Here is a 24,432-nt window from a genome sequence, read left to right as displayed (position 1 = left end):
GCACTACTGCAACACTTACTTCACGTGCTGTGAAAAAAATCTACAGAACAAATCCAATATCTCAATGGAATTATTGGTGTATCTTCTCCTGTATAAACGAAAAAAGCAATAAGGAAACAAAAACAACAACAGCAGTCAAAGTTAAGGTGTCCTTCAAGATTATCATGTGTATTCGTGAAATGTTTGTTCACATGATGTTCAACTCACCCAAATTGTAGGGAGGAAACTCCTCACCTCACCTGGCAACCGCTCAGGGTAAAGGAGGCCACGCACTAAAAAACAGAGCATTGGTTTTGAATCATCTTAATGTATGGACATAATTGTCCAGAGGTTGTTTTTAACAGTGATACATAAGGCAGGTTAAGGAGGTCAGGGGCAAAATGACATTGTTGTCATGATGGTGAAATTGACTCATCTCAAAGCAATAGGCAGCTTGCTAAAATAGAAGCCGCCAACTGAATCTGACTGAGCAGTAATGTATTTACCCTCTGAGAGAAGTACTTCTTTTGTAGTCAGATTTTATCCATCAAAAACGAGATCATTTTTAAGAGAGGTTGTCTAATTTAGCAATAAAAAGTGCTACTTAGCAATCCTCTCTCTTAAGAGGGACTGAGAGTCATACAGCAGATTGTCAACGCATAGCCTAGCACCCAAAGCGCTCTTACCTCTCCGTCGTTGCCTCGGTCCTTGAACTGAGCCGAGGGGGAGGTAGAGACGCTGTACGCGGTGCAGAGAGTTATGCAGACGCTGCGGACCTGAGGGAGAGACGTCTGTAGTGATTCACTGATTGGCTCAGTGCTCGAAGGTTGTTAGCCAATCATAACGTAGAAAATACGTGTATCTCAACTGCAGACGAGGCAAAATGCCTGCTCTGTTAACGTCCGGTCAAGAGTCGTTGTGGAACCATTTTCTGTAATACGGAGGTATCTGATTGGTCTTCTTGCAGGAAGTAAACATCTAAAGAATCAACAGCGTTTAAAAGCGCGGAAATACTCGGACAAAATGTGTTCGAACAAAAGATTTAATGATTTATATGATGTGTAACCCCTGTCAAATGACATCGGAAAAGGCACCCACAATCTGCGTGTCACTTTTTGTGGAACGGCATTATTTTCAAGACGGGCTGGCGGACCGCTGTGGGAAGCCTGCGTACCCGACAGAAAGGATTTCATTGGATGTCTGAACTGGAAACGGAAAGAAATCAACAGTTTAGAAAGAACCTTAATGCGTGCATCATTAGAACGCAGAGAAGGGCGTATTTTTATCAAGGGGGAATTAACCTGATAAAGAGTTAGACAAAACACAGTTGGAAAAAACAGTTGGAAAAAACAATTGGAAAAAACAAGTGAAACCTTCCTGTGCCTACATTTAACAATGTGTGTTTGCCGACCGGTTCCCAAAGCATGTACCTAATGTCTACATGGCTTGCACGCTCGATCACGTATACAAAACCAGGCGGTGTATATGCAAATGTTTATCAACACAGGATATATCCTTATGAACATGATAACTGAATGATTGCGGCGAAAGCAGCCTTTATATAGCCCGCTCCCAGAGACTGAGTTTAATCAATATGTGCATTCTCTGTTAGTATCTCAATAGTGCCTGATACTTTTTTGTCTTGTACTTATTAGAGCAAATGAGCAATTTGTTTCTTGGTTGTTATACCTGAATGTGTACACTATTGTGCTGAAAACCTTATTGGTATGTTGATGGAAGGGCCTCAGCAAAAAAGGTCAGGCGCCCTCACTAATAGATAAAGACGTTCTAAAACTTGTAGATGAAGATGTCTCCTCATATAAAATACATATGATGTATGGCAAACATCTTATCATGAAACGGAGGTGGAAAGGTCAAAACTTCATTGAGGTGATATTGAAGGGCTGTCGTATGTTGCCCTGGTCTCGTACTCAGATACAGAAGGAAAGACCAGTTTATAACTGCATCCACGGGATGTCATCATTGAGTCCTTCTGTATCACTTCTCAGTTTGAACACCCATCTTTGTTCTTTTCTTAATAGGAACTGAGAGATATCTGTAATATGTTCGGGTATATATGGTTGTTCCAGTACTACCCATTCTAAGTCTTCTGCTTGGTTTTTCTCAGCAAGAAAATGGGAAGTGAGACGGGTAGCTTGCTTGCTGCGCCTGATTGCACTCTTGTGTTCTTGTATGCGCAATTTGATTTTTCTTGTTGTCATCCCTATGTATCTCAAACCACATGGGCAGATGATCAAATACACGACTTTTTCGCTGTTACAGTTCGTGTGGCGTTTCAGCAACCATGGTCGAGTGGTGCCTATGTCGACTGATAGGGTCTTTTTTGTTTGCGGGCACACCGAACAATTTCCGCATGGATAGTGTCCTTGTACTGGAGGGAGATTCCACAAGGTGGAAGTAGGGTCTTCCAAACTTTGTCGGGGTCTGGTGTGGACCAATTCGTCCCTCAGGTTAGTACCTCTCTTAAATGAAAACAGTGGCAAGGGAATGTTCTCGCCAGAGCTATTCAGAATCTTCCACTTCTGTCTGATGATTTTCTGAAGTCTGGAAGAGGAGGTGTTGAAAGTTGTAACACAGACCAATTTGTTAAGAGGTGGTTTCTCCACTGGAGGTTCCAAAAGTGACTCGCGATGATTGTTTGAGGCGCGTTTTAAAGATTTGCTGACTAAACGGCCGGGATACCGGCGCATCTTCAGTTTGGTAGATAGGTCTTTTGCTTTAGAATGGAAATCTGTAATATCTGAGCAATTCCTCCTAACCCTCAGGAACTGTCCAAAAGGGAGGTTTTCTCGCATGGAGCGAGGATGGTAACTATCAAATCTCAGCAGAGAATTGCGCGCCATAGGTTTCCGGTATAGAGAGCTGGCTAGATGCCCACCTTGTGGGAAGACCAATAGGTCCAAGAATGGAAGTCTGATTTTACTGTACTCTAAGGTGAACCTTAGGTAAGGATTTTGGCTATTCAACCAGTTCTGAAAGGACTGTAAAGATTGTTCATCTCCACGCCATACCACCAGAATATCATCAATGTACCTCTTCCACATCATCAATTGATGATGATGTGGATTGATGATGTTGATGACATGTTGAGTTTCAAACTGGTGGACATAGAGATTAGCCAAGCTTGGGGCGAATTTACTGCCCATTGAGGTCCCAGACGTCTGGAGATACAGGGCATCCTCAAAGGCAAAGAAGTTTTCTGTCATTGCAATTCTTGCGAGGTCCATTATAAAATGGACAGGTGTCATACTTTCGAGGGAAGAATTCTCTAGGAGTTCTTGTATTGTTTGCAGAGTCTCTCTTTGAGGTATACAGGTGTACAACGATTCTACATCAAAGCTTGCCAGTATGTCAGAATCTGTATCAAACTGCACCTCTGGCAAAAGACGTAGGACATCTTTAGTGTCCTGAAGATAAGATGGCATTTTTTTGACAAGAGGATTTAGAAAAACATCAACAAATGATGATAGGGGTTCTAAAAGAGACCCAATACCCGAGATAATAGGCCGACCTGGTGGTGGTCTAGTGGGTTTGTGAATCTTGGGTAATGTGTAGAAGTAAGGGGTGGTTGGAAATCTTGCAACCAAATATAAGGCTTCTTGTGGCGTGATCCATCCTTCCGTACTTGCTTCTTCAACTAGATGTTTAATCTCATTTGTGAGTCTTGCAGTAGGATTCTCATTCAAGGGAGTGTAGAACTGAGTATGCCCTAGTTGTCTCAGGCATTCTGTGCAATAGGCTGTGGTGTCTTGGATGACTATGGCCCCACCCTTGTCCGCTGGTTTTATAACGATGTTGGAGTCTCTGGACAGGGTTTCAAGTGCAGTCCTTTCCTTTTTTGAGAGATTTTGATAGTCACCATGTTTAGAAAAATCAAGGGATTTGAGCTCGTGTAACACTGCAGCTTCAAAAGCACCCACTTTTGATGGTACTTGTTGGAGCAGGGGCATGAAAGTGGATTTAACCCTCAGTCCTGTGTTTATATCCACAGTCTCTTGCTCCTTGTCGTTAAAAAATTGGTGTAACCTTACTGTCCAAAAAAAACGTTCAATCTCTCCTCGTGCTTGAAACGGTTCTCCATTGTTGGTGGGAACAAAGCCCAATCCTTTATTCAATACTGCCTGTTCAATAGGGGCTAGAACCCGAGTGCTGAGATTGACCACAAGGTCATCGTTGGAGTCAGGTATAGTGTTTATTGACCTCGTTTGTTGCGGGTCACTGGGAGTTCCTGATTGTCTGCCCATTGTACTTGACCTTGGCCTCTCCGTCTTCCTCGGTTCCCTCCACGGCCCTGTCCTAAAAAAGCCTGATTGTAAGGGGGTACCCTCAATTTCCCATGCCAATGTCCAACTATCCAATGCAGCCTCAATATCCTTACAATCAGGCTTTTTTAGGACAGGGCCGTGGAGGGAACCGAGGAAGACGGAGAGGCCAAGGTCAGGGTCAAGTACAATGGGCAGACAATCAGGAACTCCCAGTGACCCGCAACAAACGAGGTCAATAAATACTATACCTGACTCCAACGATGACCTTGTGGTCAATCTCAGCACTCGAGTTCTAGCCCCTATTGAACAGGCAGTATTGAATAAAGGATTGGGCTTTGTTCCCACCAACAATGGAGAACCGTTTCAAGCACGAGGAGAGATTGAACGTTTTTTTAGGACAGTAAGGTTACACTACTTTTTTAAAGACAAGGAGCAAGAGACTGTGGATACAAACACAGGACTGAGGGTTAAATCCACTTTCATGCCCCTGCTCCAACAAGTACCATCAAAAGTGGGTGCTTTTGAAGCTGCAGTGTTACACAAGCTCAAATCCCTTGATTTTTCTAAACATGGTGACTATCAAAATCTCTCAAAAAAGGAAAGGACTGCACTTGAAACCCTGTCCAGAGACTCCAACATCGTTATAAAACCAGCGGACAAGGGTAGGGCCATAGTCATCCAAGACACCACAGCCTATCGCACAGAATGCCTGAGACAACTAGGGCATACTCAGTTCTACACTCCCTTGAATGAGAATCCTACTGCAAGACTCACAAATGAGATTAAACATCTAGTTGAAGAAGCAAGTACGGAAGGATGGATCACGCCACAAGAAGCCTTATATTTGGTTGCAAGATTTCCAACCACCCCTTACTTCTACACATTACCCAAGATTCACAAACCCACTAGACCACCACCAGGTCGGCTTATTATCTCGGGTATTGGGTCTCTTTTAGAACCCCTATCATCATTTGTTGATGTTTTTCTAAATCCTCTTGTCAAAAAAATGCCATCTTATCTTCAGGACACTAAAGATGTCCTACGTCTTTTGCCAGAGGTGCGGTTTGATACAGATTCTGGCATACTGGCAAGCTTTGATGTAGAATTGTTGTACACCTGTATACCTCAAAGAGAGACTCTGCAAACAATACAAGAACTCCTAGAGAATTCTTCCCTCGAAAGCATGACACCTGTCCATTTTATAATGGACCTCGCAAGAATTGCAATGACAGAAAACTTCTTTGCCTTTGAGGATGCCCTGTATCTCCAGACGTCTGGGACCTCAATGGGCAGTAAATTTGTGCCAAGCTTGGCTAATCTCTATGTCCACCAGTTTGAAACTCAACATGTCCTCAACATCATCAATCCACATCATCATCAATTGATGATGTGGAAGAGGTACATTGATGATATTCTGGTGGTATGGCGTGGAGATGAACAATCTTTACAGTCCTTTCAGAACTGGTTGAATAGCCAAAATCCTTACCTAAGGTTCACCTTAGAGTACAGTAAAATCAGACTTCCATTCTTGGACCTATTGGTCTTCCCACAAGATGGGCATCTAGCCAGCTCTCTATACCGGAAACCTATGGCGCGCAATTCTCTGCTGAGATTTGATAGTTACCATCCTCGCTCCATGCGAGAAAACCTCCCTTTTGGACAGTTCCTGAGGGTTAGGAGGAATTGCTCAGATATTACAGATTTCCATTCTAAAGCAAAAGACCTATCTACCAAACTGAAGATGCGCCGGTATCCCGGCCGTTTAGTCAGCAAATCTTTAAAACGTGCCTCAAACAATCATCGCGAGTCACTTTTGGAACCTCCAGTGGAGAAACCACCTCTTAACAAATTGGTCTGTGTTACAACTTTCAACACCTCCTCTTCCAGACTTCAGAAAATCATCAGACAGAAGTGGAAGATTCTGAATAGCTCTGGCGAGAACATTCCTCTGCCACTGTTTTCATTTAAGAGAGGTACTAACCTGAGGGACGAATTGGTCCACACCAGACCCCGACAAAGTTTGGAAGACCCTACTACCACCTTGTGGAATCTCCCTCCAGTACAAGGACACTGTCCATGCGGAAATTGTTCGGTGTGCCCGCAAACAAAAAAGACCCTATCAGTCGACATAGGCACCACTCGACCATGGTTGCTGAAACGCCACACGAACTGTAACAGCGAAAAAGTCGTGTATTTGATCATCTGCCCATGTGGTTTGGGATACATAGGGATGACCACAAGAAAAATCAAATTGCGCATACAAGAACACAAGAGTGCAATCAGGCGCAGCAAGCAAGCTACCCGTCTCACTTCCCATTTTCTTGCTGAGAAACACCAAGCAGAAGACTTAGAATGGGTAGTACTGGAACAACCATATATACCCGAACATATTACAGATATCTCTCAGTTCCTATTAAGAAAAGAACAAAGATGGGTGTTCAAACTGAGAAGTGATACAGAAGGACTCAATGATGACATCCCGTGGATGCAGTTATAAACTGGTCTTTCCTTCTGTATCTGAGTACGAGACCAGGGCAACATACGACAGCCCTTCAATATCACCTCCATGAAGTTTTGACCTTTCCACCTCCATTTCATGATAAGATGTTTGCCATACATCATATGTATTTTATATGAGGAGACATCTTCATCTACAAGTTTTAGAACGTCTTTATCTATTAGTGAGGGCGCCTGACCTTTTTTGCTGAGGCCCTTCCATCAACATACCAATAAGGTTTTCAGCACAATAGTGTACACATTCAGGTATAACAACCAAGAAACAAATTGCTCATTTGCTCTAATAAGTACAAGACAAAAAAGTATCAGGCACTATTGAGATACTAACAGAGAATGCACATATTGATTAAACTCAGTCTCTGGGAGCGGGCTATGTAAAGGCTGCTTTCGCCGCAATCATTCAGTTATCATGTTCATAAGGATATATCCTGTGTTGATAAACATTTGCATATACACCGCCTGGTTTTGTATACGTGATCGAGCGTGCAAGCCATGTAGACATTAGGTACATGCTTTGGGAACCGGTCGGCAAACACACATTGTTAAATGTAGGCACAGGAAGGTTTCACTTGTTTTTTCCAACTGTTTTTTCCAACTGTTTTTTCCAACTGTGTTTTGTCTAACTCTTTATCAGGTTAATTCCCCCTTGATAAAAATACGCCCTTCTCTGCGTTCTAATGATGCACGCATTAAGGTTCTTTCTAAACTGTTGATTTCTTTCCGTTTCCAGTTCAGACATCCAATGAAATCCTTTCTGTCGGGTACGCAGGCTTCCCACAGCGGTCCGCCAGCCCGTCTTGAAAATAAGGCCGTTCCACAAAAAGTGACACGCAGATTGTGGGTGCCTTTTCCGATGTCATTTGACAGGGGTTACACATCATATAAATCATTAGATCTTTTGTTCGAACACATTTTGTCTGAGTATTTCCGCGCTTTTAAACGCTGTTGATTCTTTAGATGTTTACTTCCGGCAAGAAGACCAATCAGATACCTCCGTATTACAGAAAATGGTTCCACAACGACTCTTGACCGGACGTTAACAGAGCAGGCATTTTGCCTCGTCTGCAGTTGAGATACACGTATTTTCTACGTTATGATTGGCTAACAACCTTCGAGCACTGAGCCAATCAGTGAATCACTACAGACGTCTCTCCCTCAGGTCCGCAGCGTCCGCATAACTCTCTGCACCGCGTACAGCGTCTCTACCTCCCCCTCGGCTCAGTTCAAGGACCGAGGCAACGACGGAGAGGTAAGAGCGCTTTGGGTGCTAAGCTATGCGTTGACAATCTGCTGTATGACTCTCAGTCCCTCTTAAGAGAGAGGATTGCTAGGTAGCTAGCACTTTTTATTGCTAAATTAGACAACCTCTCTTAAAAATTATCTAGTTTTTGATGGATAAAATCTGACTACAAAAGAAGTACTTCTCTCAGAGGGTAAATACATTACTGCTCAGTCAGATTCAGTTGGCGGCTTCTATTTTAGCAAGCTGCCTATTGCTTTGAGATGAGTCAATTTCACCATCATGACAACAATGTCATTTTGCCCCTGACCTCCTTAACCTGCCTTATGTATCACTGTTAAAAACAACCTCTGGACAATTATGTCCATACATTAAGATGATTCAAAACCAATGCTCTGTTTTTTAGTGCGTGGCCTCCTTTACCCTGAGCGGTTGCCAGGTGAGGTGAGGAGTTTCCTCCCTACAATTTGGGTGAGTTGAACATCATGTGAACAAACATTTCACGAATACACATGATAATCTTGAAGGACACCTTAACTTTGACTGCTGTTGTTGTTTTTGTTTCCTTATTGCTTTTTTCGTTTATACAGGAGAAGATACACCAATAATTCCATGGAGATATTGCATTTGTTCTGTAGATTTTTTTCACAGCACATGAAGTAAGTGTTGCAGTAGTGCATCATAGGTCCTGACGAAAGCCTATAAAGGCTGAAACATGTTGACCAGTTTACACTCATGGTGAATAGCAATTCCTTGCATGCTATTATCACTCTGCTTTTAACCATACCATCTTGATGGACAGACCCAAATAAAGTTTTTCTTATGACATCAAGATAGGTATTTTTAGAACACTTGGATTACAATTCTTTTCCTTTTCTTTCCTTTCTCACGTATTTTGAGCACTGCAACTTTACCCCTACAGCCTGTACTTGATCATCTTCTATGGTTGAGGGTCAACCATGTGGTCCAAGATTTGCTAGCCCCGGGTCTGTCCCGAGGAAAGGCATATTGGATACCACTATCACACAACCCAGATGACGAAGTTCCACTATTGAGTGGGCTGATGGGTATATTTTCTATTCTGGTACTATGTATCTTGCTCTCCTGTTTATCTCTACATTAACACTTTTGTAATGTTCTTCTTGTACATTAACCTCTTGGTTTTGTTTTCCAAAGGGGACACTTTATAGGTTCCATTTGTGTATACCTACCAATTCAGACTTCTGGTACCTTTCGTGTGTTACCATATATAATCCCTTGAATACCAAATGAAAGGACACCATACAATGTATATATCAAATATATATGTATTTAATCTAAACACAACCCTGTTGCACTCTTTATGAGGTCAGAGGTAAAAATACAATACAAGTCACACAGTTAATATACGATAAGTTGCATAGTATACGTTATGCCCTATGGGCCTCACAAACCATATACTAAGAAAGTGGTATAAGTACCACGTGAGAGTTAGAAAGCAGGCCTAGGGCCTGTGGAATCGCTGGGGCTACACTAAACAACCAAAGGTTAGGAAGTAGGAGGCCCACAGGAGACGCATGCAGTGTCTCAACACAGGCGCGGGTTCCCATTGACTTTCTATGGAGATCGTAAAAGTTACAAAGTTACAATTTAAGGACACTTCCAGATGGACTAGAATGGAACCCTTTTAAACGAGAACATTTCGAGAGTCAAGACCCACTGGAGCACCGGAGTACTCGTGTTACCTCACCCAGGGAAGCCGGGTGCCTAGGTGTATTTTTGTGTCGGGTTTCACCGTCGTTTTCTATGGAGAGCTGCAAAGAAGTGCTGCAGGCGACCAGATAAAAAGTGTCTGGGTGGATCCAAGGGTGGATCGGAGATGTGAAGAACCTGAAAGCAGAGGGGACAGAGTCTGGGTCACTTGCCAGGGACCAGGAAGGAACCAGGCGATGCTGGGTGCTTTAAGGTGAAGAAGGTGAGTTTGTCTCTTCAGCCACGAGGCCCAGGAAGCATCGACGATGACCAGGAGGTGGATTCAAGCTGTGCTACGATGGATCTAGATGACTGCGGTGTCGGTATCCGGATTGGACTCAAAGATGCCTTGGCAATCGCAACCCACGGAGGATGTTGAGATTGGCTCTGTTGCAGACCAGCAAGGTCTGTGGCGCTTCTCCTTTTCAGGGAAGCTGGAGCAAGCCTGGGTCAACCAGGAAAGCAAGTAAAGTTCATAGGAAGGGGGCTCACAAGCCAATGGACAAGGAACCGGCTAGATGCGTCAAGCTTAGATGCAAAGGCAGGGCCCACGGGACACTCGCGGAGTGTGGGGGCCTGGGACTCGGTGCGAATAGTGCTTGAGGCTGGGGCTTCTCGCACCCGAATGCACAACTTACTGAGCCTTCAAGAAAGGAGTGCAGGTAGCAAAATGCAGGATGTCCAAGATGTCCAGTCCCACGTTTCTCGTGTCCTCCACGTGTCTCAGCTTTGCTGTGGATGTGGGTCGGGGTCAGAGAAGTCTGGAAGTCCAGTTCTTCTGTCGCAGAGTCTTCGGGTTCTGACGGGAGCCTTGAATCTGCAGACCGGCGAAGCTGCTGTTGGTGCCTGTTTGCACAGAGTGGCCACTCCTTGACCACAAGGGAGAGGTCTTCCGTCTTCCAGTCAGAATGGAATGTCGAAGGTCCAAGGTATGTCTTTCAAAGATTCGCCAGGATAATCTAAAGTCCTGGGGACCCAGCTCCTATACTACGAAAGGGGTCGGGATTACCTGACTAGGTCCCTCCTATGGGTGGACCTGAGAAGGGGGTGGTTACACCCCTTTCCCTTTGTTCAGTTTCATGCCAGAGCTGGGGCTGGAAGGCCCCAGCAACTAGTTTGAACCGGGCTATGCATGGAGCACCTTGTCTGCCCCAGGCAGTGTCTAGATGCATTCACTGAATGCAGCCCTCCCTGCCCCAATACACAAAACCCCTGTCTGGGGAGGTGCCAGCACCTCCCTGGACAGGAAACCTATTGTCCAGGCCTCCCCTGCCGGAGTTTCCCCCAGCAACATGAGGTCAGACTGAGGTTCCGTGGTTTTCGACTCCGCTTCGTATCTAGCCGCCATTTTGTGTACAGCCGCCATTTTGTGTTGCCTCACTCAGGCAGCACGGCGAACGCAGTGTTTTTGCTTTTTCAGCTGCTACATGTCTCGTCTGTTAAAAAGTAAACCCTTGTCCTGGTTTACGAAACCGATGTCAGGGTCTGACTGAGTTTGTTAAATCCATGTCTAGACTGATTAATCCTTGCCTTACTCCACTGTTTGGTTCCCACCATTCTTTCTTACTTTATCTTATTTGACTGGCCTTCGCTATTCTCTTCGTGTATTCTCTTATTACACAAAGTATCCTTCGAAGCATACGAGCATGTTTTACCACCAGCAAATTGAATTACGTGCACTAAAGTTGATTAACTTGAGGGGATGAGAGCACACAGGGTCTGAAAGAAAGGTGTGTTTTGGATACTCGATAGCTTGTTTTCGAACTATTCCTATTCGTCAGCTTTGTATATTTTGGGAGTGGGCATTGTAAATATGTGAACTATAAGAGACTGTGAGCCACGGAGTTAAGTGGCAGTCTCCTGAGAATATACTATTAGGGTACTTCTTGGACAACTGTGCTTAGCTGCAGCTAATAAATCTGATTTTCTACGCCTAACAGAGTGTCTCGTGTCTCTGTCCGACAAGGCAGGTGAACCCGGAGATATTAGGCGTGCCCTGCGCCGCCCGGCCCATAAGGCCCGGTTCTCCAACTGGGGCCCAACGTGTGGGCGACTTCAGTGGTAGTAGTTCAGCCCGAGGGACATGAGGAGCTTCGCAAGAAAATTCTGGAGGATTCGCGAACGACTAGAGCGACCCCTGTATGTCGAAGTGGACCGAAGGTCTTTTGCAGCGCGGCTACTCCTTTCCGACGGCTGCTGACGACTGCTGCCCTGACTGTCGCCCTGCCTTGGCCCTCTGGTGATGATTGGTATCGCGAGACGTTAGACAGACATCTGTTGGCGTACAAAAACATTTAGTTAAGTATTTGTGGGTAGCGCCCACTCTTTGTTTTGTTTTTGTCATTCGATTAGTGCACTCATCGAAGCTGAGGGGTAAGTACGTTTGTGCTGTGACTATATTGTCTTACGACCCCTTGAAGTTTGAAAGAAGTCCAGTTCGTTACGAAATGCCTGGATTTAGTAAGTTTAAGAAATTTTGTTGTTTAGGTTGTTCTAGGGATTCCCGGCTAGAGGATTCTTGTCCGATTCCTCCGGTTGGAACTCCCACTTACGAGCTCTATTCAAAACATGGTCTTGGTCCTATTATTTTTAATAAAACATGGATACGATACACAAAAAAAGATGGTGTTCTACAGTGGCCACTGAATGGTAGCTTTGAGCCTGCAATATTAGATAATTTAGAAGCGATTTTGTTTAAGAGGAAAGCCCGGACGGCAATGTTTGACTCTTTTCGCCTATGGCGTAAGGAAGCCAAACAGAAAGAAACTAAACAAGCAAAGAAAGATAAGAAGGAGCAAGAAATGACGATTTTACAGGCTGCCCAGCAGTTTAAAAATGATGAGACTGATCAAATGATTGAAGTTTCAGAAAGACAGCATCGTATGGCAATAGATAGATGTTACCCTGTGTTGCCTACTTCCCAAAAGAGTAAGGATCTTGATGAAGATCCTTTCATGTCCCATTTGTTGAGATTACCTCCACCCTATGTGTTGGGTGCTAATGCACCCCCTTTGCAACCTGGTGTTCAACAAAATGTTGTTAACCCAGTTATTCCAGTTCTTCCACAATTGCCTCTTCCAGTAATTCCACCTCCACCTCCTTTGCCACCGACTTCTGTACCCCAGTCTTCTGTGCCTCAGTCCCCTTCACCTTCAGTTTCTTTTGCCACTAGCTCTTCTCCTACAGCGTTGAATACATTGTCTCCTGTTCTAGTGTCGGATTCCCCTACAGCTCGTCAACGATTAGTTATAACCGTTTCTGGTCTCTTGTCGCCTTTTCTTGGGCCTCTTCATTTTTCTCCTGCCTCGTCTCGAAGGCAATCTCGTAGCCAAATTCCAGATTCGGAAGAGCAGACTAAGTTAGATTCTCTCGCTCGTAATTGGATCATGAGTGGTCCACAGTATAGTGTGCGCGATATTTTAGACACTTTTTCGCAGTGGAATTCACCCACGCAGAGGTACGTTTTTAATGTCATGTGTAATACTCTTATCAAAGGATGGGCAGATGTGGATTTGGATTTACCTCCACTCTGGTAGTGGTAGTGATCCCTACAATGGTGGGGAGCACACGGTGTTGTTTTAAATACCCCTCACACACCAACAGGCCCCTTGGTGTCATGCTGCATCATTGGGGTCTTCGCACCCCTCTACGGGATGCGGCGTGCTGCGACTCACAACTACGTAGGAGCACTGAAAGTGTACTATGTGTTGGTGTGTGTGAGGTAAATAAGTGGGAGTGGTGAAGCGATGAAATGTGGTGGTTAAAAGATACCTGGCTCGTAGGTGAACATTTTTTTTTATTAAGCCCTCGGCTGGTATCGTTAAAAAAGGGGTGCAGGATGAGGTTGTTTACTGCATATTAGGGTACATCAACCTCTGAAAGTGCGTCGACATGTTTCGGAGTATAAAAACTCCTTCTTCAGGACGAGGATATGCACAACTATCCTCATCTTACTCACATGAAATGTAGATGTAAAAGTGAACTCTACAAAAAGATATAAAATAGGTGAAGTGTACCTAATAGTGTTTAATAGAAATGTAGTCTGTTGCGCCCAATTGGCGTTTGTGGAAAAAGACTTATGAACAAAGGCTAGCTGGCCTCATGAGCCTTTGCATGGTATTGGTTTTTTTTTCTTCCTGCTCAATACGGCAACGGTTTCTGCAAGACCCGGTAGGCTGCCTTCCCCTCAACGCGGCTGAAATAAGGGTTTGCCTAAGGTTAATGCTTGTAGTTTACCAACTCTCCTTAATGAAGTCAACCTTCCATAAAAGAAACTGTAATGGATAATTGTGCAATGGATCAAATTGCAGAGCCATGAGTCTTGTAAGCACAATGTCCAGATTCAAAATGGTGCAGAAGGTTTATCTTGAAGGATTGTAAAGCAGCTTGTTTTACCACATTTAATCATCAGTGGAGATTAGATGAACAAGAACCACACAGTGTTTTATAAAAATGCATCTGTATATTACACACCACACTCACTAACACATTGGTTTATCTCTTACCCGGAGATATCAATACAATACATGAGAATACCTCAAAATAATCAGGTAAGTAGCACTGCATCTCCAAGGGGGGCACCAAACCATATTCTATGAATGGGAACCGCAAAGGAGAATGGTACTTGGACCGGGAGACTCATAGGAGCCTGGGACACAAGGAACCACTTAAGATAAGTACCCAGTAAACCCACAGAGGCTGTGTGAGGAGTGGAAACATAGCTGCGTGCCTAATGGAAGTCCCTTCCCAGAGGACCCCGAAGATACGCTTTGGAGGACGGAAGATTGGAGAGTCATCTCACCCTTGCATTCCCCAGGAACCAGGTTATCTGCACAAGGGAAGACGGATGCACAGGGGGGGGTTACGGGGAAACCTATCGTAGACGACAATGGGAGACTTCGAAGATGATGCCTCTGGGAAAGATTGTGAGGGAGTCCGGTGGATTCAAGGATGGATTTTTGAAGAGGAGAACTTGTAAGCAGAGGGGACAGAGTCTATGTCACTCAGAGGTGACCAGGAGGCATGGAAGAGCAATGCCCACCAATGTCGAGAGGTTCAAAAGTGAAGACGTGAAAATATCACTGCAGTTGTGAGGACCAGTCAGTGCTGAGGAAGACCAGGAGCTGTGCACCAGCTGTCCCACAGCGGATGTCGATATCTAGGTTGTCGGTTTCTGGCAGGAGCACCAACAAGCCTTGGTAGCTGCAAATGATGAGGAAAGTGAAAGGATGCAAACGTTGGGACCAGCAAGATGCATGGGACCTGCCAAGTGCAGGAGAGTCAGGACAGGCCCCAACCAAGCAGTGGAGCCCACTGAAAAAGGAAGACCATTGAGCGGACCCACAGGCCGAAGGCACAGGAGTCACAAGAGGACCTCAGGCAGCTCATTAAAGATGGAGGCCCACGGTGCAGAGGATGCAGTGGAGATGCTGATCTTCGAGGGTTGAGTTGCTGGAGGTTGGGACTTTTTGTAGCACAAAGATCTCTGGAGTGCAGAGCCAACAAGCCTTGCCAACAGCTATTCGACAAGGTGCACAGGGGTTTGATTTCAGAAGTCTGACGAGGGATACTGTCTTCAAAACTGCTGAGAAGACAGGTCAGGCCTCTAGAGAGCTGCAGAACCACCACCTGTGTTGCTGGACCTCAAGAAGTCCATACGACGACAGGAGCAGCAGACCGGTCAGCTTCATTGCTGTGCCTGCAGATGAAGAGGAGTGACTCCTTCACTCCAAGGGAGTTTAGTTTGGATTTCCTTTGATGCCCATAGGCCGTCTAGAGAACCTGGATGAAGCACAGACACAGAAGATGAAGAAGACTTGAAGAACAGCAAGACCAAGAGCAGAAGGAGTCTTCCATGATACAGTCTCTGTTCCAGTTGAAGTCCAAGAAGTCCCTGTGTCCAGATGGTCAACAAGTGTCTTGGTTTCAGAGGCGAGTCTTGTTCCATAATGAATGAATCTAAGGACCCACCCACAAGGGAGCCTTTAAGTACCCTACGGAAAGGGTTGGAATGACTTGGGGGTACCTCCCAGAGGAGGGCTGGACCAAGGGGGGGATACTTCTTTGTCCTTTGCCCTGTTTCATGTCAGAGCGGGAAACAAGGGTTCCTGAACTAGCTCAACCCGGAGTATGCAAGCAGGGTACCAAATTGTGCCCTTCAACCTCTGGGTCTTTCACAGGAACTTGCAAAGCTGCAACCAAGTCAGTACAGCTGTTCTAATCTTTTGACTCGTACTTAATAAAAACAAGTTTTTTTTGTTTGGATGATGTAAAAAAATCTTTGATAGTTTCTTTGGTATTTTTTTAAATACACAAGTTATAACATTCTTATGGAGTCACTCCAGTTAGATGGTAAATTTTGTTTTCGTAATAACTTACTTTTCCAAATTGTTTCGGTAGTGAAGTGTGCATTTTTTTCTCAGCGTCTCTAAATGATTTGTAATGACTGATTAGTCTCACTTTTAATGTAGAGTGGTCATGTTATTTACAAAATGGCTACTCAGATCATGTTTCTAATTCACAATATTTTGGGTACCCATTACCTCTGGTTATAACTTCGAGAGCCCCTAATCGATTATGTGTTCCATATACACAGAAGGAAGACAGAGGTAGAAAATAAGTTAAGGATTAAGTCAGTTCCCACTCTGTTTTCTAATTCTATTGTCCTTTCACTAATTCAATTTGTTAAAAAAGTTCACTTCGTTATGTTTAACAAAAAACTAACATATATATTCAACTGAAAGCATGTTTAAGTTCACCTACATCTCGAGCACCAGGATAAAGCTGGTCGGCGTCTCAAAGGTGTCAATAAGGCTGATGATCTGGGGATGCTGGAGATTCTGAAAAATTCCAAGTTCGTGGGTTACCTGGTCTCGCTTCATTAACTTCTTATTCACAAACTTAGATGCAACTATTCGGTGTGTTCCATTCTGATCACATTTCTTAACAACAGAAAACCTGCCCCTGGAGAAAATGTAATTTAATAGCAAAATTAGAAAGTCATAAAATTATGCTACAATGCAGCAATTGACATCCTTATTTTGTAACAATTCAAAATAGTTTTCCCATGTATCAACCAAGACTTTTGTAATTTGGCTATGGCAACAAAAAGTTTAGCAAATGAGTATAAAATGGTCAGTAACACAAAACAGTTTGGAATGCGATTGCCTGTTTTGCAAAGGACAGCAATCAACTCGTTGCAACAACCAGGATTCCAAAAATTGATCTTGAAAATAAGTCACTCGCAATAAAGAAGAAAAAAAAAAAAAGAAGATAGAAAACAAAACAAATGAATCATCACACACACACTTTTAAATCAATTGCTGCTGGAGGGACAGTTAATGGAAGCTATGGATCACATAACTTAACGGGGATAATTTAGTGACAAAAATGAACAGATGTCATAATCATCCCAAAAGATAGACCCTTTCACCTTCGTCATTTTGGTGAACTTCCCTTTGCTGCCTGTGCTTTTGCTGCCCCGGGACATTACTGGATAACTCTACTGTGGTGCCGCAGACCTCTGGACTGCGGGCCGCGACTGCCAGGAGATTACACCTCCCAGCAGGCAGAGCGGTCCTGCGAGAGGTGCAGCGAGATCCTAACATCACCGGGAGATAAAACGGGCAGAGTGCTCTGGGGTTTCATGGCATTATTGACTTTAATGTGTACCCTAACCTGATTATCATGTAACCGTGATTTTTATAATTGTTTTTAGCTAGTATCTGACCAGTTTTAGTTACCTATTTTTTAAGTGGTACCTTTACCCTAACTGAAGTTTTTACTTTTTTGAAGAGGTATAGTGAATTCCTATTCCCGGCATATTTTCCCCATTGGGTATCCAATTGTCGATTTTTAGGGCACCTGGCCCATTATAACTTGAACAAGCATTCTTTGCACATTTCGGTATCTTGCTGCTGGCTTATTGGCACTTTATCTCCTTATTCCCTATCTCAGCGTAATTTGCACCGTTTTCCTGCAGTGTGCTGTTGTAGTACAAGCGTTCTTTGCACAAATCGGTATTGTGCTGCTGGCTTATTGGCACTTTACCCCCTATCTCTATCCCAGCGTAATTTGCACATTTCTCTTGTAGTGTGCCGTGGTGCGTTATTTACACATTTTTCTTTTGGGTAGGATATAGTTTAAACACAACACCATGGGAAAAAGAAAGAATGTTTCTACAGCCTGCACTAACCTAGATACAGGAGGTCGAGGTGGTCAACAATCACTAATGACATATTTAAAAGGGGCCATGGGTGCTATTGAGGAACAAATAATATCAGTAGAAGAGACATTAACACAGGGTAGAATATCCCTACCTATAGAATCAAGCGTAGGGGAAGAAGCCCTTCACAGTCGATGTGAGATTACCAATGCAGGGGAAATTAAGACAGGTGTAATAAACGGGTGCGTATAGGATGTCTCTGATCAGATTGAGGTGACTGATACTGAACAAGAGACTGAGCCCTCATGCAAAAGATCGAAAAACCCTTTATTAAATAAGGGTAGCCATCATGTGATCGAAGATACGAATTTAAACATGGCTATAAATAAAAAAAACACCATGTAGAAAAAGGAAAGCCACTAGCAAGACAGTTAAGATAACTTAGAATAAGAAACAGATGGGAGGTGGGCCTGATACAACTGGACATCCTTTGGACGAATATAGAAAAGATTTGGTTAATATAACAAAAACATTGGATAAATTGTATAATTTTTTAACAGGTTTACTTGGAAAACTTTTACAAAAAGTTGAGGTGATTGTGACTCAATTAAAAAATAGCAACCTACAGAGGCATAATGCCAATATAAGTCACCCATCCTTACCTGGTAGTTCATCGCAGCCACTAAATCCGGTAATATCTTGCGTGAATGGCCCTGTAGAGCACGTTGTTCCGGTAAAGTCTGATAACATTATTAACAACAATAACATGGTCAACCGAGCTACACAGAGCCAGAGTCTGGAATCGCAAAAGACTAAGGGGTCAGAGGAGAGACAAAGAATAGAGAAGGCTACATTTAAGACTTACAGTAATAACGGTATCCACCTTGATTTGCCACCTGCTGCATCGCCCTATGTTATTGTGATAGCAAATGTTCCTTCCCTACCGGAAGCAGATCATGAATCCTGGGCAACTCTACGAAACAGATCACTCTCATGGCTAGGGAAAAAAACTGGCCTGGGCGAAGCTCTTTTTCCAAATTTTTAAATGGCCCGCCGTGTAGGCTGGGTAGGAAATAGAAGGAAAATGGTGGATGGGGACTGTATTGTTTTAACGTTTAGAGACCCCAGACTTATTCATGCAATATTGACAAGGATAGGAAAAACACATATTAATGAGAAAGAAATGTGTGTACTTCCTTTGGGTTTTTTCTATATTCCTCCAAACTCGCAAAGACAGTGTACCTACCCTGGGTTGAATTATAGAGCCAGGTAGAATCCTTTTAATGTGGCTGTGCAAATAGATTTGAATCTCTATCGTCATTAGGGATCGTTGATTGACTAATGCCCCAAGACCTCAGAGGGGGCAGCAAGGATTATATGCGAACCAACCGCCGGTCTTTGGTGACTTCGGTAGAGAATAGGGTAATAGATATGTCTATATCACAATATGGTGTGAACGACTCCTTGGTGAGTAATATAATGATTGACCCCCAGCCACTTCCCATACTTAATAGTAACCAACAAGGAAAAATAGAATTAGAAACTGTGAGTCCTGTAAAGGAACAACTTACTAATAGTACTTCTAAAATTGACATAACTAATGTAAATCTAGAGTTATCTGGGAGGGCACAATCATTAGGGAAACAACAATGTAAATTATTGTTTTGGAATACTGCGGGGCTGGCTGCAAAAATAAAGGACCCAGCATGGCTGAAGGTCGTGAATGTTCACCTGATAATCTGTTTACAAGAGACCTGGCAAATTAGTGAGCTGCACATGGAGGGGTTTCAGACCTACTATACCCCAGCCCTTCCTAGTAAAGCTGGTAGACCTTAAGGTGGTCTATGTATGCCTTTTCGTCAACTGCCCAGATATTAGCTACTGCTCAGTATTGTGAGAATAGGGATAAGGAAGAAAAGGATAAAGTGGAGAAAAAGACTAAAGAATTGAAAACGAAGATTCTTTTGCAACAGGCTTATCCCCCTCGTTCTGGTCAGCGCCAATCACAACAGCCTCCACAGTTTCAGAAATTGTTGCAGAAACCTGCATCTTTTGTTCCGACCTTTGTTGGGTCCTAATCAATGTGCCTATTGTAAAGAAGTAGGTCATTTTAAGATTAATTGTCCGGTTTTACTACAACGCACTGGTGGACAATCAGTGCCACGAGGCCCTGATGGTTTTCAGTCAGCACCTAGAGGTAGAGGGCGTGGTGTGTTGTCTCAAGGACAGCGTTCCTTACCCCTGCACAATACTATGAATTATTTTGATCAGCAGAATTCTCAGTCTGCGCAATATTATAATGACGATTATTGTGTAGAAAACGAAAGTCCTGATTTTCACACTAGCTAGGACAGCCATAGACAAAGCAAGGGAGTCGTATCAGTTCCAGTGGATCAGAGTGGACCTTATGTTGATGTTGTAGCATTAGGTGTTACAGAACCATTTCTTTTGGATACTGGTGCAATGAGAAGTTTCATCATGCATTCCAAACTCCCTGAGGCACTTTTGTCTGGCTTAACGAATGTTTCTGTAGGATTCTCTGGCGCCCCAGTTCGCAACCCGGTTTCTTGTCCTTTACCTATACCCATTGGTCCTTATCATTTGGAAGCCCCGCTCATTTTAACGACTGGTTGCGGCGAGAATTTGTTGGGTCTGGATTCATTGAAACATCTACATGCAACATTGTATTGTTCCCCCTCTGGTGTACATCTTACTTTGGGTGATAAATTGGTTTCTCCTATGTATTTGTCTAAGGATCAATAGGCCACTTGCATTGCGTTCACTTCCTTCTACGCTTTGGGCCACGGGTCCGAATGATGTTGGTTTGCTCAAAATTCCACCTTACGTGATTACTGTCAAGCCTGATGTTAAATTACCACGTATTCCTCAGTATAAGATTTCTAATGATGGTGAAAGAGCTTTGTTGGCTATTATTCACGATCTAGTTGAGAAGGGTGTGGTTGAAGAAACGAGAGGAAATGTTTGCAATAGTCCTGTTCTGCCTGTTCTTAAACGTACTGATCCTTCTAAACCTCCTGTATACCGTTTTGTGATTGATCTTCGAGAGGTCAACAAAATTGTTGTACCTCTGTTTCCTGTTGTCCCGGATATTACTGCTTTGCTCACAATGATACCTGCTTCAGCTGTTTGGTTTTCAGTTATTGATCTAAAAAATGCGTTCTTTAGCATTCCTATTGCTGAGGAGAGTAGGGATCTCTTTGGTTTCTCTCTTGGAGGCCGAAGTTTTAGATTTAAGCGTGCACCTCAAGGTTATTGTGAAAGTCCCTCCATTTATAGTCAGGCTTTGAAATCTCAGCTTGACACTTTTTCTTTGCCTCCAGGTGCTACTCTTATTCAGTATGTGGATGATCTGTTAGTGGCTGCCAATTCAGAGGATGTTTGTAAAAATGCGACTGTTTTGCTTTTGCGTCATTTGTCTGATTTACATCATAAGGTGTCACCTTGTAAATTACAATATTGTCGCCAAGAGGTTACCTATTTAGGTCATCTCTTGTCGAAGGAGGGAAGGCGATTGATCCCAGAACGTATTCATGCAATTGCACGAATGTCCGTACCATCCACACAAAGGGAGGTGCGTGCCTTTCTAGGCATTACCTCCTATTGTAGACAGTGGATTCCGAATTTTTCTTTGTTGGCTAAACCTTTGTTGGCACTTACTCTGAAAGAGACACCCCAGCCTCTTCCTTGGACTGATGAATGTCAGATGAGTTTTTCTGATTTACGTACTGCTTTGTGTTCTGCTCCTGTGTTGGGTACTCCAGATTATGGTAAACCTTTCACACTCTATGTACATGAAAGAGAAGGTTGCGCATTGTCAGTTTTAACGCAACAATTTGGAGACAAACAAAGGCCATGTGCCTATTTTTCGGCTACATTGGATCCAGTAGCCAAGGCATTGCCTAGTTGTCTCAGAGCAACAGCAGCAGCAGCGATCTCCATTCGTCAATCTGCTGGATTGGTGCTGGATCACACTCTTGTTGTTATGGTACCACATGCAGTGGATACTCTCTTGAACAGAACGAAAACGCAACATCTCACGAGTGCTCGCTTGTCTGGGTATGAGTTGACGCTTTTGGCTAGTCACATTCATATCAAGCGATGTAATGTTTTAAATCCAGCAACATTGTTACCTATTCCAGAAGAGAAAGGTACACAAGAACAGCATGATTGTTTTCTCCGTACAGAAGAGGAAACTAAAGGCAGAATAGATTTAAAAAATACACCACTCGTGGACCCGGATGGGATCCTATGGGTGGATGGGTCTTGTTTCAAGCTTTCTAATGGCGAGACGACTGCAGCCTTTGCTGTCACTACTTTGTATACAGTAGTAGAGACTGCACGCATTACACAGAATTCAGCTCAAGCAGCTGAGTTGATTGCATTGACGAGGGCGTGTGTGTTGGCAAAGGGAAAGAGAGTGACTGTTTACACCGATAGCCAATACGCCTTTGGCGTGGCTCATAGCTTCGGTCGTTTGTGGAAGGAAAGAGGATTCTTTACTTCCCATGGGACTAAAATACAGCATGGTCAGTTGGTAACTGACCTTCTTGAATCACTTGCCTTGCCTACTCAGATAGCGATTGTGAAGTGCAGTGCACATAAAAGGATCATTGATGATGTGGGTCGTGGGAATGCTTTTGCAGACGAGGTAGCAAAAGAAACAGCGAAAGATGTTAAGAGTCGTATGTATGTCGCAGGTCCTGCAAGATGGTTTAGAGAAGTAAGTATGTGTGAGGACACAGTAGAAAGTGTGAGGATGATTCAAGAAGATGCAACAGAGAAGGAATTAAGTAAGTGGAGAGAGAGTACGGGAATGTTGGACGCGACAGGATGCTGGACGGAGTTGTCAGAGCATCAACGTTGGTTGTTACCGGATGCCTATGCACTGCCTGTAGTTACATGGTCCAGCTCATATCAGTGCAAAAGGAATATGCAAGCTTCTGGCTCCAGTATGGCAGAATGAAGGAATTCCTAAATGTGCAGAAAATGTGGTGAAACATTGTATTGTTTGTTTGATGCATCCAGGAAAGGGAACCCCACTCCGGCAGGTCATTTTGCTCCCCCTACGTATCCTTTTGAGGTGTTACAAATTGATTACATTCACATGGAACTTTCCAATAACCTTAAGTATGTTCTGGTGGTGGTCTGTGCCTTTTCCAGAGTCCTACCCCCTAAAGGATAATACTGCTTTGTCTACTGCCAAAGCCCTCTTGAAGGAATTCTTCCAGAGGTTTGGTTTGCCGCGCATTGTCTGGAGTGACAATGGAAGTGAATTTGTAGGCCAAATTATGCAGAAGGTGTGTGCAGGTATTGAAATTAGGCAGAAATTCCATGCGGCAAACCACCCTCAGTCAGCGGGTTTAGAAGAGTGCTATAATTGTACTCTCAAGCTCAACTTAGCGAAGATTCAGGCCAGCATAGGTCTTGCTTGGCCCGATGCTTTGCCTTTGGCACTTCTCTCAACGAGAACAACTGTACATTCTCGTTTAGGACTTAATCCTTATGAGGTCGTTTTTGGGCGCCCAGCTAATGTCTGGGGAGTCCCCTGACCTAAAAAGTATTCCGATATTCCATACCCATTGTTGGTTGATTACTTGCATGACCTCACCACTAAATTACGTGTTATTCATCAACAGGTTCAAAATGCTTTGCCGGAGGCTTCCTCAGATCCAGGTCATTCCATTCAACCCGGTGATTTTGTCTGTGTAAAGAATTTCCAGAGGAAGAAGAACTTGGGACCTCGTTGGGGACCGCCGCGACAGGTGCTCCTCGTCACACGTACAGCAGTAAAGTTTGTCGGAAAGAAAAACGGGGTCCATGGCGTACACTGTAAGAGGGTACCTTTACCTTTGCCTTACGACCAGTGGGTCCGAGAAGGTGTAGGTGACAGTGAGAGTGAAAAAGTAACCCGATTTGTACCTTTCAGTAGTGCACGCCTGGACTGGACAAGTTCTGAGAAAGAAGATGACGGCATGTTGCAAGAAGCTGTACCATCACATTTGTGATTCAATACAACAAACCCAGAGATTTTGTTTCGAGACCAAACGATACCTAGCAAGACACGGTACAACCTAAGACCAAGGTTGACTAAAGACAATTGAACTTTTTTTTGGTTACACTTTTTGAAAGGCATTCCTTTTTCACTATCCATCAAGTTGCAGGGTCACGACAGGAGTCTTAGGCTGTGACCTGAGTAGTGGCATAGGTCTGCAGGACTTGCAGTGTCATAGGACGGCTAATAACCACAACTAAGTGATAAAGGAAGATTACCGTGAGCAACGCTTTAGAGAATGGATAATAAAGTGGAAGGGAATGATAGAAAGGTTCAAATGAAAAATAAGTATAAGAAATTTTTGTTCAGTCGATGTGGCGTAGTATTGTGTATTTTAGTATGTTTATGTATTTTATTAGCTTGTGTGGGTTAGGTTATCCACACAATGCAGCAAACACCTGTTCCTACTTCTGTTTCTGCACCTTTTTCTACTACTACCTCC

The 24,432-nt window shown here is 43.7% G+C and overlaps 1 protein-coding gene across 1 annotated transcript in view; it reads right to left on the bottom strand.

Annotated features, from left to right (window-relative positions):
• The window catches only part of TRIO (trio Rho guanine nucleotide exchange factor), a 5,246,815-nt gene that overhangs the window by 251,614 nt on the left and 4,970,769 nt on the right, over positions 1–24,432 (bottom strand). Inside the window, exon 55 of the mRNA XM_086965300.1 lies at positions 16,516–16,716. Coding sequence (XP_086821426.1) covers positions 16,516–16,716 — 201 coding nt within the window. The remainder of the gene's footprint in view (positions 1–16,515; positions 16,717–24,432) is intronic.

Source organism: Lissotriton vulgaris, chromosome 4_1, assembly GCF_964263255.1.
Source record: "Lissotriton vulgaris chromosome 4_1, aLisVul1.2, whole genome shotgun sequence".
NCBI classification, from domain to species: Eukaryota; Metazoa; Chordata; class Amphibia; order Caudata; family Salamandridae; genus Lissotriton; species Lissotriton vulgaris.
This window is presented reverse-complemented; position numbering and strand designations above follow the sequence as displayed.